The sequence below is a fragment of the Apis dorsata genome, unplaced genomic scaffold, assembly GCF_000469605.1.
Source record: "Apis dorsata unplaced genomic scaffold, Apis dorsata 1.3 scaffold_89, whole genome shotgun sequence".
Lineage (NCBI taxonomy): Eukaryota > Metazoa > Arthropoda > Insecta > Hymenoptera > Apidae > Apis > Apis dorsata.
Window position 1 is genome coordinate 200,456 of NW_006263387.1, and position 13,435 is coordinate 213,890.

The 13,435-nt window shown below is 34.0% G+C and overlaps 1 protein-coding gene and 1 long non-coding RNA gene across 5 annotated transcripts in view; one reads left to right on the top strand and one right to left on the bottom strand.

Annotated features, from left to right (window-relative positions):
• The first annotated feature begins 7,838 nt into the window (after positions 1-7,838).
• Positions 7,839-13,435, top strand: part of LOC102673590 (zinc finger protein GLI1-like) — a 5,853-nt gene continuing 256 nt past the window's right edge. The window contains exons 1-3 of the mRNA XM_031508541.1: positions 7,839-9,602; positions 12,111-12,254; positions 12,339-13,434. Coding sequence (XP_031364401.1) covers positions 9,220-9,602; positions 12,111-12,254; positions 12,339-13,434 — 1,623 coding nt within the window. The 5' untranslated portion in view covers positions 7,839-9,219. The remainder of the gene's footprint in view (positions 9,603-12,110; positions 12,255-12,338; position 13,435) is intronic.
• LOC116185049 lies at positions 8,166-12,217 on the bottom strand. Of its 4 annotated transcripts, XR_004149774.1 has the most exons (5): positions 12,090-12,217; positions 11,396-11,655; positions 10,236-11,252; positions 10,049-10,162; positions 8,166-9,638 (listed from the first exon to the last, which is right to left on the bottom strand). It is a non-coding gene; the product is annotated as an uncharacterized LOC116185049 (long non-coding RNA). The 4 variants fall into 4 exon arrangements; XR_004149773.1 differs by lacking the exon at positions 12,090-12,217 and having other exon boundaries at positions 8,166-9,645; positions 11,396-12,065; XR_004149771.1 differs by lacking the exon at positions 12,090-12,217 and having other exon boundaries at positions 11,396-12,064.

Genomic DNA, 13,435 nt, shown 5'->3' on the forward strand with positions numbered 1-13,435 from the left:
TGGAGAGGAAAAAGAAAAGAGAAGATAAAACGAAAGTTCGCTTCTTTCTCGGTAGCGAGGTTCAAGTCGGCGGAGAGGTAGAGGACCCCCGGCGTGCTCTCCTGCTGTGACCGGTAGCTATCCTCTGTCCCGTTCGTAATACCTATGGGTTTATATGTGTGCGCGCGCGCGTGTGCATCGTGATCCAGAGAGACGCGTGAACACGTACACACTACGGTCGTCCGTGTGACTCGGTGTGCGCGGCCGTGGACGATCGTGATGCCTGGAAAAGGACCGGAGGCGCACGCCATACCGATATTAATATTCCATCCTGAAACGTGATAAATCACCGAAGGATACGTCGTTCATCCCCAGCGGCGTCCTCGTCGCCGCTCTCGTGTTACCCCGCAAGGTCACCACACCGCGGCCCACACCACTCACTCAACCATTGGATTTCGAGGATTCCGTGTGAGTGACGCGATCCTCGAACAACCAGATCGTTCGAGGGACGACAATTATTCTAATTGGTTCGACTACCTGACCGAGACGCCGGGAACGCCCTCCCCCTTGCGTTTGAGAAAAGCTCGGAGGAATAATCCGCAGTTAGAGAAAGAGGGGTCTTTCGCCATTCAGACGAAACCGTCGACGATGGGTTGTTCCAGTTTGCTTAATAAGTAGACGGATCCGGTGGTTGCACTCGAATTAGGTGGTCCAAGCTCTCTTGCCCCGTGAGACAAAGGTTGTCGACTGGTTTCGTGGACGAGGAGATTGGTCATTCCTCGTGAGAATTGTGGGAAAGAATCGTCGGCTAGGAAGCACTTACGTGCAAAAGTTGGCGGTGGATCGATCGAACGGGGATCGAAGCGGCTTTGGAGGGTCATCGAAGGTAACCGCGGGGGTTTCACGGAATTCACGTGGGTTTTCGCAGAGAGACAAGAGGCCACGGTCTTCCTCTCTCACGGCACTCGAGGCTCGCGCGGGTATCGGTGAAAAAAAGAGCAGAACCACGGCTGACTGGTAACCCCCAACAGCGCGATCGAATAAAAATGTGCGCCGAGGACGTCTACGTTAGACGACGCGGTACCGCGAGGCGAGCCACCAGGGAATTTCAACCCCCGCTGCGAGGCCGACTGCGAAGACCCTATACTCGGTCCTCGCGAGAGACCGATACCCTGCACCCTGCTCCGTTCACAGGGTATTTCTGTAGTGGCAGCCACACGCAAAGTGCCACGCGTTCTATATATGCTGTGTTTCATTGCCTCGGTGCAAGTCGAAACGCCGCAAACGCACACGGGTGCCGTGTAAATTCTTGCTTGGAGGTCCGTGAACTTCGAAGCTCGTCACCTCCCATAAATTAAGAAAAAGGTTAGATGGATCTTTGATCCGTTTGGGAATTAAATTTTTAAGGGAGCGTTCTTTCTTACCAGTGATTAATTCCTTGGAATGCCGAATATCCGAATTACTTGGAAGATAGATAATTGGATAAGCGATGATTCATCTGAAAGAAGCAAATTTGTCAGGTCAATTAGGAATTAAATAATGTTCGTAAAAAATAAGAGAAATATAATTTATAATAAATAAATTAATAGATTATAGACATGTTCGAGGATGTAAAATGATAGATATTGTTAAATATTAGTTTGAATATTTAATTCATTTTAGTTTCGCATAATTAATCATTTAAATAATCGAAATTTTATCGCAATGGAAGAATATATTATTTAATAATTAATTAAAATACTATGTTTCTTTTCAATATATTAAAAAAAAATTATTAGATTATTCTAATAATTCTCACAAATTTAATCTAACCAATTAAAAAATGAAGAAACATAATTTTCCATTGCGTGTATATAATTAAATATTTTCATTTAACAATATATTTTATTGTAATACCATTTTTGAATGCTGAATGGTTGCTTTTAAACCAATCGTTTCTTATAATAATTTCTATTTTGTTAAAATAGAAAAAAACATTTTTTAAATTATATAAAACCTATTAATAGGTGAAAATTATTTCTTCGTTGTCGAGTGGGATCTCGGAAATTTCCTGTGAACCCGAAGATGCTTCGCTCGTGGAATACCAAAATCAAATCTAAATGAAAGATCGAAGATCCTCGGTGGGGCCAAAGGGTAGAGGTATCTCTTGTCGGCGTTCCATGTAAGCCGCGCGACAAGGACCAGATGAGCTTGAAAGAGAAAGAGAAATAGGTAGATAGATAGAGATAGAGATGAGAGAAAGAGAGAGAATGTGTGTGTGTGTGTGTGTGGAAGGATCAAGGGAAAGGGCTATCTCCGGCGGATCTCAATCTAAAAACTCGGAACATATTTTCTCGAGTTTAGAGTCGGGTTCGGGTCTCATTGGTCCCCATGGAATCTTCGTCTTTGACCGTCCGTCTTTCTTCTCCAACCTTTTCATCCTTTCTCCATCCTTTTCTCGGTCTCTTCTACCTGTTCGCCGCGTTCTTTGAGATCAAAGCGTGCCGACGCCGGCAGTTCGGTCCGTGGGGTGTCATGCGAGAAGGGGGATGGGGAATTCAGTGGATGGAAGGGGGAAGAGAGAGGGAGAGAGAATAGTTCGTACCGTATTATCGTTAATATCCTCGAGTAGAGCCGCTGGGGGTGTTTCAAGGAATCACGGTTGCACAGATTAATCTAATCGTTCTTGTGAATTTTTTAGCTTGATCTTCGAAATGGAGAGAATGCAACTTTTTATAAATTTGTCTCGTATGCTTCTGTATATTCTGAAATATCAAAATAATGATATGATTTTCTTGATTTCTTATTTTATTATTTTTGTTATGATCGGATATTCAAAATTATTTGAAAAATAATTATACATTCTTCGTTTTTCTTAATATAATTTAATTTGATAGTAATTTATAATTAATAATATTAATTAATAATTTAATTTGAATATAAAACAAGTAAAAAATAAAATATAATTTTGGAGATAATTGCAAAATCAATTATATTTCCTTTTTCATTATCCTTTTCCTATGAAATTAAATTTAATTTATTATTATAAAATTTTTTGGATTTATATTTCCTTCTATTCTAATGAATATTTAAAATTTCGTTCGAAGTCGAAAAATGAAAAGCGACATATCTAAAATATCGACTGAATAACCAAAGAAAGATCTTGACGATATGATTGGTTGGAAGTTGGGACCAGGTACCGATCATTTTCGAGTTAAGATCAAGAGACAATAGCAGCCTGTGTTCCCCGGGAAATCCTTAATTTTTTTCTTTCTTTCTTTTTTTTTCTTCAACGTCTATCTTCCGTCTGGCATCTGTTATGTCGCCACCAGGATATCGTGCATTCTTTGTGTCCTTATTATGCCAATCCTCTAATGTTTCTTTGATCGTTCCTTAATCTCTCCTCGAGAATCGTTTCCATCATGTACGCGTACAATATGGCTTTTTGCGTCATAAGAGAAGTTAAACGGGAATAATTCATGAAACGAAACGATCATGTGATTCTTGAAAAAAGGGAAACACGTTGATTCTTGATTTATATTCTTCATATATTTTCATATAGGAATACAGGTGGTGTTTAAGTTAAAATTTGATTGATGTCATAAGATAAGAAAGTCTGTGAACTCAAAATATAAAATTTAAAATTCAATAATTTATGCAATCAAATAATAATAATAATAATAATAATTTTTAATTTTATAAATAAATGTAGAATATAAAATTCTATTTTTTTGGAGAAAATTAGATTTGAAAATTCATTGAATATGCATTTGAACATCGACTGTTTTGTTTCGATTTAGTATCGTAATAATATCTGCTATTTCTATTTATGTTTATATTCAATGCGAGTAAAGGCCATTGAATAAAAAATATACAATTTTTTCATTACGAATAGTTGTATCGGCGATATCGATAATGATACAGAATAACATCCGAATGATATAATATATAAACATCATCAATATCTCTAATGGTTAAAAAGAATCATCTCGATGTTTTATCATGTGAAAGATATGAATAATATGAAAGAAATGAACTTTTACAAGTAAACGAAAAATAGTAATATTTTACAAATAAATCTTATAAATTATAAGTATAATTATTCTATTTAATTTAAAATTGTAAAATAATGAAAAATTAATCCATAACTTTTTTCTTATAATGTTAATTCATTGATATTGTGTAAGAATCCAATGAAATCATCAATTCTCTGATATATTATATTGCACATTAAAATGAAAAAAATATAGATTATAGATTACCTAATGGAAGAAGTGAGAAAATAATTGAGAAACACTGACTTTGATAATAACAGGTGGATCTTGAAAGTGGATCTTGTTTATTGACGTATAAAAAGAACAAATTCTGACCTACGATTAGATTGCTATGTGGAAACGTCAATAATCTTAAATTGATAATTATTGCGAAAAATCTTTTGATTTTCGATTAGGAAATATACATGCACCAATTTTGGAAATATAAAAAAAAATTGAAATTAATCAAAAACTTATCTTCGAAGAAAATCATATGAACTGAAAAGTTTTTCATGGAACATAATATTCATCTTCTTTCGAAAGATCACGAATCTCGTCTATTTTCTTAGTTTTGTTCGCGAAAGGTCGTGAACCTGGGGAATAAGTCCCGTTTGATTTTTCATTTCGCAAAGAATGGATCATTTATCGTAACGTTCACGGTTGGTTGGTGTGCATCTGCTATATATAGAAGAAATACCATCTTTTTCTTGAGAGAGAAAACGGTTTCAAGCAATTCTTGTTTATTCCTTTATTAAAAGCAAAAATAATAATTAAATGATTTTCATAATTATAACTTTAACAAATTAAAGATCATTATTTTAATATTCAAATTTTCAGGGAAGTAGATATATATTTACTCATATATACTTACATATGTTCAAATAAAGTCGGAATTGCAATTAATAAACGTAATTTAAAGAAACTACATGCATCTGCCAGACACTACAATTTGAACGAAGATAGAACGCCTGATGATTATTGACAGCTCGTTGATCTCTTCAGTTGCACGCAAAAATGTTTTATAATGATGTTTTATAATGTTATAGGAATACAAGGAATTCAAGGACAGCTTACAAGCAAAATGAAATTCAAACCATTCAAATCATTTTGAATGTCTGAATGTATCCAAGAGAGATTCGATTTTTGGGCAAGTGTATCGAATTGCGATTATTTGCGATTATTTTTTCGTTATTTATTTTCTGTATCACAAATCCTCAAAGCAATCATCACGATTGATGGTCTTCATTCACTTGCGTAATTCGAAATTTGCGAAATTTTTCCTTCATTAAGATAATCCGACACTTGACGTCATAAACCTAACCTAATAATGGCATACCTCACTGTATTTATGAAAACGATGGAGGGGATTTTAATTATTTGTCCCTTGATAGGATCTGCTCTTGAGAAATTCCTTCTTTTTCTTCGATATCTTTGATTCTAGATTATATTTTATTTTCTTTTGCATATTTTTCAATGGGCATTAACACATAGTGTTCAATTGATTCTTTTATAATTAATTTACCTAATGTTAATTTCACTAATTTTTATTAAGATAAGAATCAAATAAACGATTATCGATAAATCGAATCTCGATTAATTTATTAACGATGGTTATTACAATTCCGTTGTCACATTTTTTTCATCATAATCACTAGAACTTTGATTCAACGAAATTTCGAAGCACGAACGCGAGAGGGCGCCCACCCACGATGCGAGCGCGTGTTCCTTACTATGCTGAAATTTTACCTTGTGGAAAAGAATTAGTCAAGTCGTGTCTGTTGACTCAGCTTGCAAGCGTCCATTCGCGCCAACGCGTTAATGCAAGTGGCGATAACATGCGCCTACTTCTCAAAGATATGTAGGACTTTGTTCTCCTTGGTTTAGCAGGGGAATGTCCGTCGCAGGGGGGACTTAAAAAAGGATCAACACAGGAATAGCCATGCCTCTAAATTCGAAGTGTCATGGCACCCGGCCAAAAGGGATACCTATTCGTTTCGTACCTGTCGGGATCGTGACCTCTTTATTGTTCTTTTTCTTCGGGCGGATCATGGGCAAGAGGACCCTTCTCGATTTTTGTTTCGATCGGCTACAGATGCATTCAGAAGTCGCTACTGGCAATTCGACGTGGCGCCTGGCATGGCTAGAATAATCGAGTTAATGCGCCGTATAGATGTTGAGATATTGACGGTAGGAAATTCAAGAAGATTGACGATTTCTTTCGTCAATTTTCTTATACAACGATTTTTGATTTTTTATTTGATAATATATAAAAATGAATTACTAAAATTCTATGACATCAAAGAATATATTATATACTTTTTTATCGATCTGATATAAAAATGGACATATATTTTTGATTTATAAAAAGAATATCTTTTTTATTTTTGTTTTAAAATGAAAATAAAAAATAATTTTTTTCTACTATGTATTAAATAACATTTAATGATACATGAAAAATATTTTCCATGTCCAATTTCTTACATGTTTAAAACTATTACGTTTTAAATATAGATTACAGCAGTGATTCTCAACCAATATGTCGCGAAAATTTTATTACAATTTTAACAAATATAAAATTATGTAATATTTAAAATATGTAAATAATCGATCAATGCAACAATTAAAAATCATTACATTGTCTCTATAATATTAGCTAGATTAAAATGTTGATTTTTTATTAATATTAATATTAATATTAGATGTCTTATTGTTTAATGATTTTTTTTTAAATAAAAAAATTATAAAAAATATTAAAATATATTGATGATGTTTTAAATAGATAAAAATTTTTTTAAAAATTATGATATATCATGAAAATTTATATAATTTTAAAATATATAAATAAGAAGATTAAGTTAATAATTATTATAAATTTATGTTATAGAAGTATTTTTGTTAAATATAAAAATTTCGTGTATGTATACAATAGAAAAATAAAAAACTACGTCGTAACGAATATATTAACTGAATTAATCTTCTGAATTTTTATATGATTGCCCTTTGAACTAATGTAATATAAACAAAATTGACCGTTTGAACTAAACGTATCAAAGAGTATTTTTTACGAATATTATAATACTACTCAATTACGTTTCAAAACGTATACTTAATAGAATTAATTTATTATTTTATAATAATTAATTATAATTAATTTTTTAATAGAAATTAATTTATACGATATCTGACAATAAAATTTGCGAATTTATTATAGTAAAACTATTGATCTTCATTTTCCAAAATAATTTTAAAAATATTTTATATTGTCTTTAAAGTCATATTATTTTTGATGTCATTAATATAATTAAAATATCTTTCTCTGAATATTTTCTTTATTTTTAAAAACAAAATTATAATAAATATTGTATACAATTATTTTTTTACTAGTCGAAAGTTCTTTTGAAAAAAGAATTTTTATTTTAATGATATTAATCAAAAATAACTGTGACTTTAAAAAAAATACAAAATATTTTTAAAATTATTTTTGCAGCTTTAAAACCTATCCTACAAAAGTATTTTCAAAATTGTTTTGAAACAAAACAAGGCGCTAATATTAATGTTTAGCTTTTCAAGATTCCAAAGACTACTTTGAAAATGATCATAATAATATTCAACATTAAGTTTAATAATTTTATAACAATTTTTTATAGAATTGTATATTTTTGCAATTAAAAAAATCAAATAAAGAAATAAAAGAAATTACTTAACTAAAAATCCTTACATTACAAGCTTTTCTATTATATTTTTTAAAATAAATATTATCTTTCACAATATATAACAAGCAATCGATTATTAATCTACCTATAATTATCAAACAAATTTAATACATATTTATACATATTAATTAAATTTTTATTAAAATTATTAAAAGAATTATTGTTCCACTTTCCATTTCTATAATTCTTCATTTTTGAAAAGATCGGTAGGTCTCTTCAAGCTCATTCGAATCGTCCACTGACGTATCCATATGCGGAGACGTTTACAAGGAGCGAGAAGATTACTGTCGTCTGTTATCATCGTTGATGTATTAGTGTGAGAGGAAAGGGGGGTATGGGGCGTTATCGACGACGATAGCGTGGCTATATATAAAGCTGTCCGTTCGTCGTTGACATTAGTTCAATATTCGTCGCAGTCTTTTCTTCTTAATACACATCTTCTACCGTGTCTTTCTTTTTTTCTCTTCCTCCGTCTTCTTTTTCGAGTATCATCGATATACGTCTTGACTACCGTGGTACGCGATTCATCATCATCCCTAAACAACTCCGATCATCGGTGCATCACGCTCCAAGATATTTGTTGAAAGATAAGAATAAGGAAAGTTAAGCTTTAGAGTTACAATTTATACACAAATCAAAACAGAGGGATAATAGAAAGAAATTAAAAAATGAAGGCGACGGTGTTCTAGCGTCGGTAGTAAACCGAACGCTCTCCACGAAACATTTGCTGTGTTTTTCCACGCGCCACGAAGCTCGATCGGAATTGCGGATCGGATTTGAAATATCGTTCTAGAAAGACGACGGCCACCGTGAAGAATAAAGAATACTACCCACGTTTGATGAATCTGTTGCGGGCCAGCCTAGTTATGTTCTCGATCGAGTACAGCAAACAATTCCTGAGCTACCGTATACTCAAGTCGAATCGGTTCAAGTACATCTGACGATACGGACTCGGACTAAGTGTGATAAAAGGGTGTGCGCTACGGCGAGAGTGTATATGTGAGCGTACTGTGCCGTGTTCGACTTGTTGGGAACGGATAGTTCGGATTGAGGGCTCGAACACAGAGAAAGGGATCGGCAAGACCTGGAAAGTCTTGTTCGCGATTTTCACCGATGCGTCGATCGTTTCCTACCCTCGATACGGTCTGAGGAAACGAGGAGACGTCCGCCATTTTCGAAACGCTTTCGAAAACACGATAAAATCGCGAAAGAAGAAAACGTATTTCAATCTATAAAGAGGTGATACGAATCAATCGTAATCACATAGATATATTAGCAGCCGATGAAACGCAAGATTAAATTGATTTGAAATAAACGAAAATATTGTCAACCTATTGTCAACCTTTCAAATCCATTCGTAAATCATATTTTTCACATCAAAGTGAACACAATCGATACTATATATTCACAAAATTCTCTTTGATTGAAAGTCTAAAAATTTTATAAAGGGGAAGTTTGCACGTTTCTGGTCGAATTCGATTAACGAAAATACAAAAAAAAAAAAGAGAATAAAAATGATCGTTTACGTCCCGGGTAGAATGCCAAGCCACGTTGGTGCGTACGGCTCCGTTCGTTATCCTGGCACGTTGCTAGGAACGATACCGGGTTTTTACAGCCCGATTTCCGGTTACCCGACTAGCCCAAACATCAACTACTACGGGAGCCTCAGCCTGCATCAGCAAGCACCGCTAGACCTTCCGGTTTGGCCGCGAAGCATGCCGGTCGAGGAAGAACTCGGAACTTCCCCATCGACCACGTTGCCGGGTTTGGGAGTGTCGCCTGATGGTTTGACGAACGGTGGTCCACCGAGCCCAGTGCACAGCGATTCAGACGCCTCCAACTCCAGTTTGGAACTCGGCTCTATTCGACGTGGAGAGAATGCCCAACTAAAGTGCAGGTAAACTATATCACTGTTTCTTTAAGCTTTAGAAATCTAAAATCTGAAAATCGAAGAAAGATCCAACTGAGATCATAAGATTTCTAATGAATTTTTATGGAATAAAACAATATAGGTGTAGTTGAAATATTTAAAATTATAATATACTAAGACATAAATTGAATAATTTCATTTAAATATCGCAGAACTTATATGCATAACATTTCTTTATAAAATATAAATTGATATAAATAATTCATATCTCACATACCAAAGAATAATTCAGAGCAGTTTTGTAATATTTTGTCAAGGACATAAAAAATTATTTAAATAAAATATAGAAAAAGATATTCGGTTTCTAACAAAAGAAAATTTTGTATAAAATTTCATAAAAAATTATAAGATTATCCGAAAAAAATCTCGAGATGCAATTCAAATGTAAAATCGTAAAGATATTTTGCTAACACCTTCGAGCATATTTATCCGCATTGAAAAACAGAGTTTGCAAATATGTAATGACGAGACGTTATCTAAATTGAGTGCAGATTTATTTCTCTCTCCTCTCCTTTCCCCTACGAAATCTGAAACGAATGTTTATCTTTGGTTCTGCATCTCGTTATCAGTAAACAAGAAACTCAATATCAAAGTACTTACTTATTTCTATATCTATCTTCTATCTCTTTCTATGATTGACTGTTGTTCAATTGACTGACTTTCTTTTTTTAATTTTTTCTTTATTTTTGTGTTTTTCATTTGAATTATTTGACTCAAAGATGGGTTTTCACACGAATCTCGAGTTTACGCGCGCTTCTCTTAAGTGACACTAATTTATCTATGGCACGCGTATGACTACGCACAGCACGCGTCATTCTAACTTTAATCAATTTCTTATATCCAATGGAATATCAAAGTATTCATTTCTTTTTATACTACTTTTTCTTTTCCTTGCTTCTTCTTGTTTCAGAGAAATTTCCAATTAAGATATACCACGACTGTTTTTAAGGAAATGCTCAAGAAATTTGAAATGTCTTCGTAATTTTTCTTGTTATTTATAATTCAGTTCAATTTTCCTCAAGAGAAATTTGCAGGAAGAAAAAAAGAAAAAAATAAAGATTAGAAATAGAAGTATAATAATAAATATAATATTTATTCGTTATAAGCACAGAATTCAAGCCATGATATATAATTTGTTAAAAACATAAAATTTTAATTTTTTTTTATTCTTACCTTTAATGATAGTGAAGACTAAAAAAAAATGAGAATTGAGAGTTTAAATATTTGAAGAATTTATGTTGTATTATGTTATATTATTATATAATGTATATAATATATAATACTATAAAAACACTAGATCATTTTTAAAGATCTAGAATCGAGACTTTGACAAATCTAAGTGTTTACTGTTTCAAAGAAAATGTCAGATTTCGATAACCCCGAAATAAAGATTTCTGATTATTTAGCAATATCGTATTTGTAAATTTCGTTCACAATCTATTTTGACGAGATTTTGGGTTGAGATATAATTTATCGTGGTCCAATAATTCGTTACATTCATTTTGCATGTGGTAACCTTATATTCAGGAATGTCTGTTTCATTATCGTAATCATAAACGTGTTTTTGTCATCACTGAATCATGATATTCGTCATATTCGACAAATCCTCCATTTTCTCTGAAATTCGATGAGCGACGAATTCTTTTTCTCTATAGTTATTGAGATTATCATTAAATGTGAATGTAACAACAATGAATTATGCAAATAAAGAAAGAATGATTGTATATAATTCCGGGGAATTAGATGGTGAGCATCATTACCTTGATCCACAACCTTTTACACAACATGGCCGTTCACAGAATACGATGTTTAGCGTGATAAATAGCGCATGCGTCTAAATAAAGTGATGTCAAGCGACGCCAATTGCACAACGGACGGAATTGGTATCAATTGGTTGGTTGGCGGACATTCTTGACGTAAATCATGCATCGATATTTCAACTGAATGCCATTCCACTCCGATTACGTTTCTATACGTCGACTCTGGTACACGTGATGGTATGCTACTTGTTTCTTCTAACCTTGAAAAAGGGAAGAATATGTATAAGTTTCGAATCGAATGAAATTTCTTAAAGATTTATACGTTTCTCTTCGAAGAATAAGAGATGCACTAGGGTTTCAATCAATCAAATGATCAAAATGCACAGAGTGATTCTTCTTGCGCGTGTTGGATATATTTAGAATTTCTCGGTATATGAGTGACTGGAAAAATAAGTAATATAAATAGATTGATTGACGGGAAGAACTCGAGATTCGAGATATTGGCCTTAAACAATAATTATCTTATAAACGGGTCGATTGCTAGAAACAACTGAGCGATCAAAGATCAATATCCTTAAACGTTTCACGACTACGTACGTATCTCATATACATACAACGTATACTTACGCTTCCAATGCTTGGAAATGATCAAGTGAGATAAATTGAAATCACACTAGTAAGATTAAAGACTAACACATTCCGTTCCAATTTACAGATGGCAGAATTGTGGTCGTTGGTTCACGTCCTTGGAACAGCTGGCAGGACATGTTGCACGATTGCATGCTGCGCCGGGACCACGTGGACTCTTCTATTGTGGCTGGGAAGGATGTGCCAGAGGTGAACGTGGGTTTAATGCTAGGTAAAGAGTTTTTCATTTTCTTTTTGCATGATTTTAAATCGATTGAATTTCAATTCTTACTTCGTCGCTTTTTTCCTTCTCTAGGTATAAGATGCTGGTCCATGTCCGAACGCACACGAATGAAAAGCCGCATCATTGTTTTCAATGCGATAAAAGTTTCAGCAGAGCGGAGAATCTCAAAATTCACGCTCGTTCCCATACAGGTGAACGCCCTTATGTCTGTCCTGTCGAAGGTTGTAATAAGGCCTACTCGAATTCCTCGGACAGATTCAAGCACACCAGAACTCACGCCGTAGACAAGCCTTACTGTTGCAAGGTTCCCGGTTGCCCGAAGAGGTACACTGATCCCTCATCTTTGCGTAAACATGTAAAAACATATAGACATTACGTAAACAATAACGATAAAGTGCAAGAGAAGAGCTTCGAGGAGAATAATTCTCAGGAAAAGACAAGGTTCGACACTGTTTCACCAGAAAAGCAAAGTAGTAGTACTCACTCTGAATCGTCTGATAAAAAAGATAGTAGCATCGAAAGCAGCATGTCAAGTTCGAGTCCGAAAGCTAGCAATAGTTTTGAAGAGCAAAGGAATTTTGTTGAGTGGAACAACATGTATAATCTTCACGACCAACGTAAAGAACCGGAACAGATAACACCTAGAAAAACGTACGAACAGGAAGTGAAAATCTATCCGAGGATCTATGACGACAGTTATATAATACCGGAAAGAATTCAAGTGAATCCTATGTATGTTTCTAATAACACGATCATTAAAGGAAGTCCACCACAATCGATTCAATCGCCTCAGACCAGCCCGCATCACGTTCCTGATACGTTGCCTCGTATTGGAACACAGTCGACACCTATTAAGATCGAAGAATCCGTTGAATGTCCCAACAAAATTAGCTCTGTTGATTATAGAAATATCGAGTCGATCATTAACAGCACACCATGTAAAAAGGAAAATATTGGGATTAGTGATCCTGTGAGACATTCTGTGATAAAACGAGCAGAAGATCTTAAGATGGAAGTCGAGCAAATACCGATCAAGGAAGAAATTTGTAAAGATACTACCGATTGTTGTTGTCGTCACAAATGTTGCGTACATAATAATGATAACATTTTAGAAAAAACGAAGATCCTTTCAGATTTGATTCTTAAAACACAGAATCCTTTATTTAGAC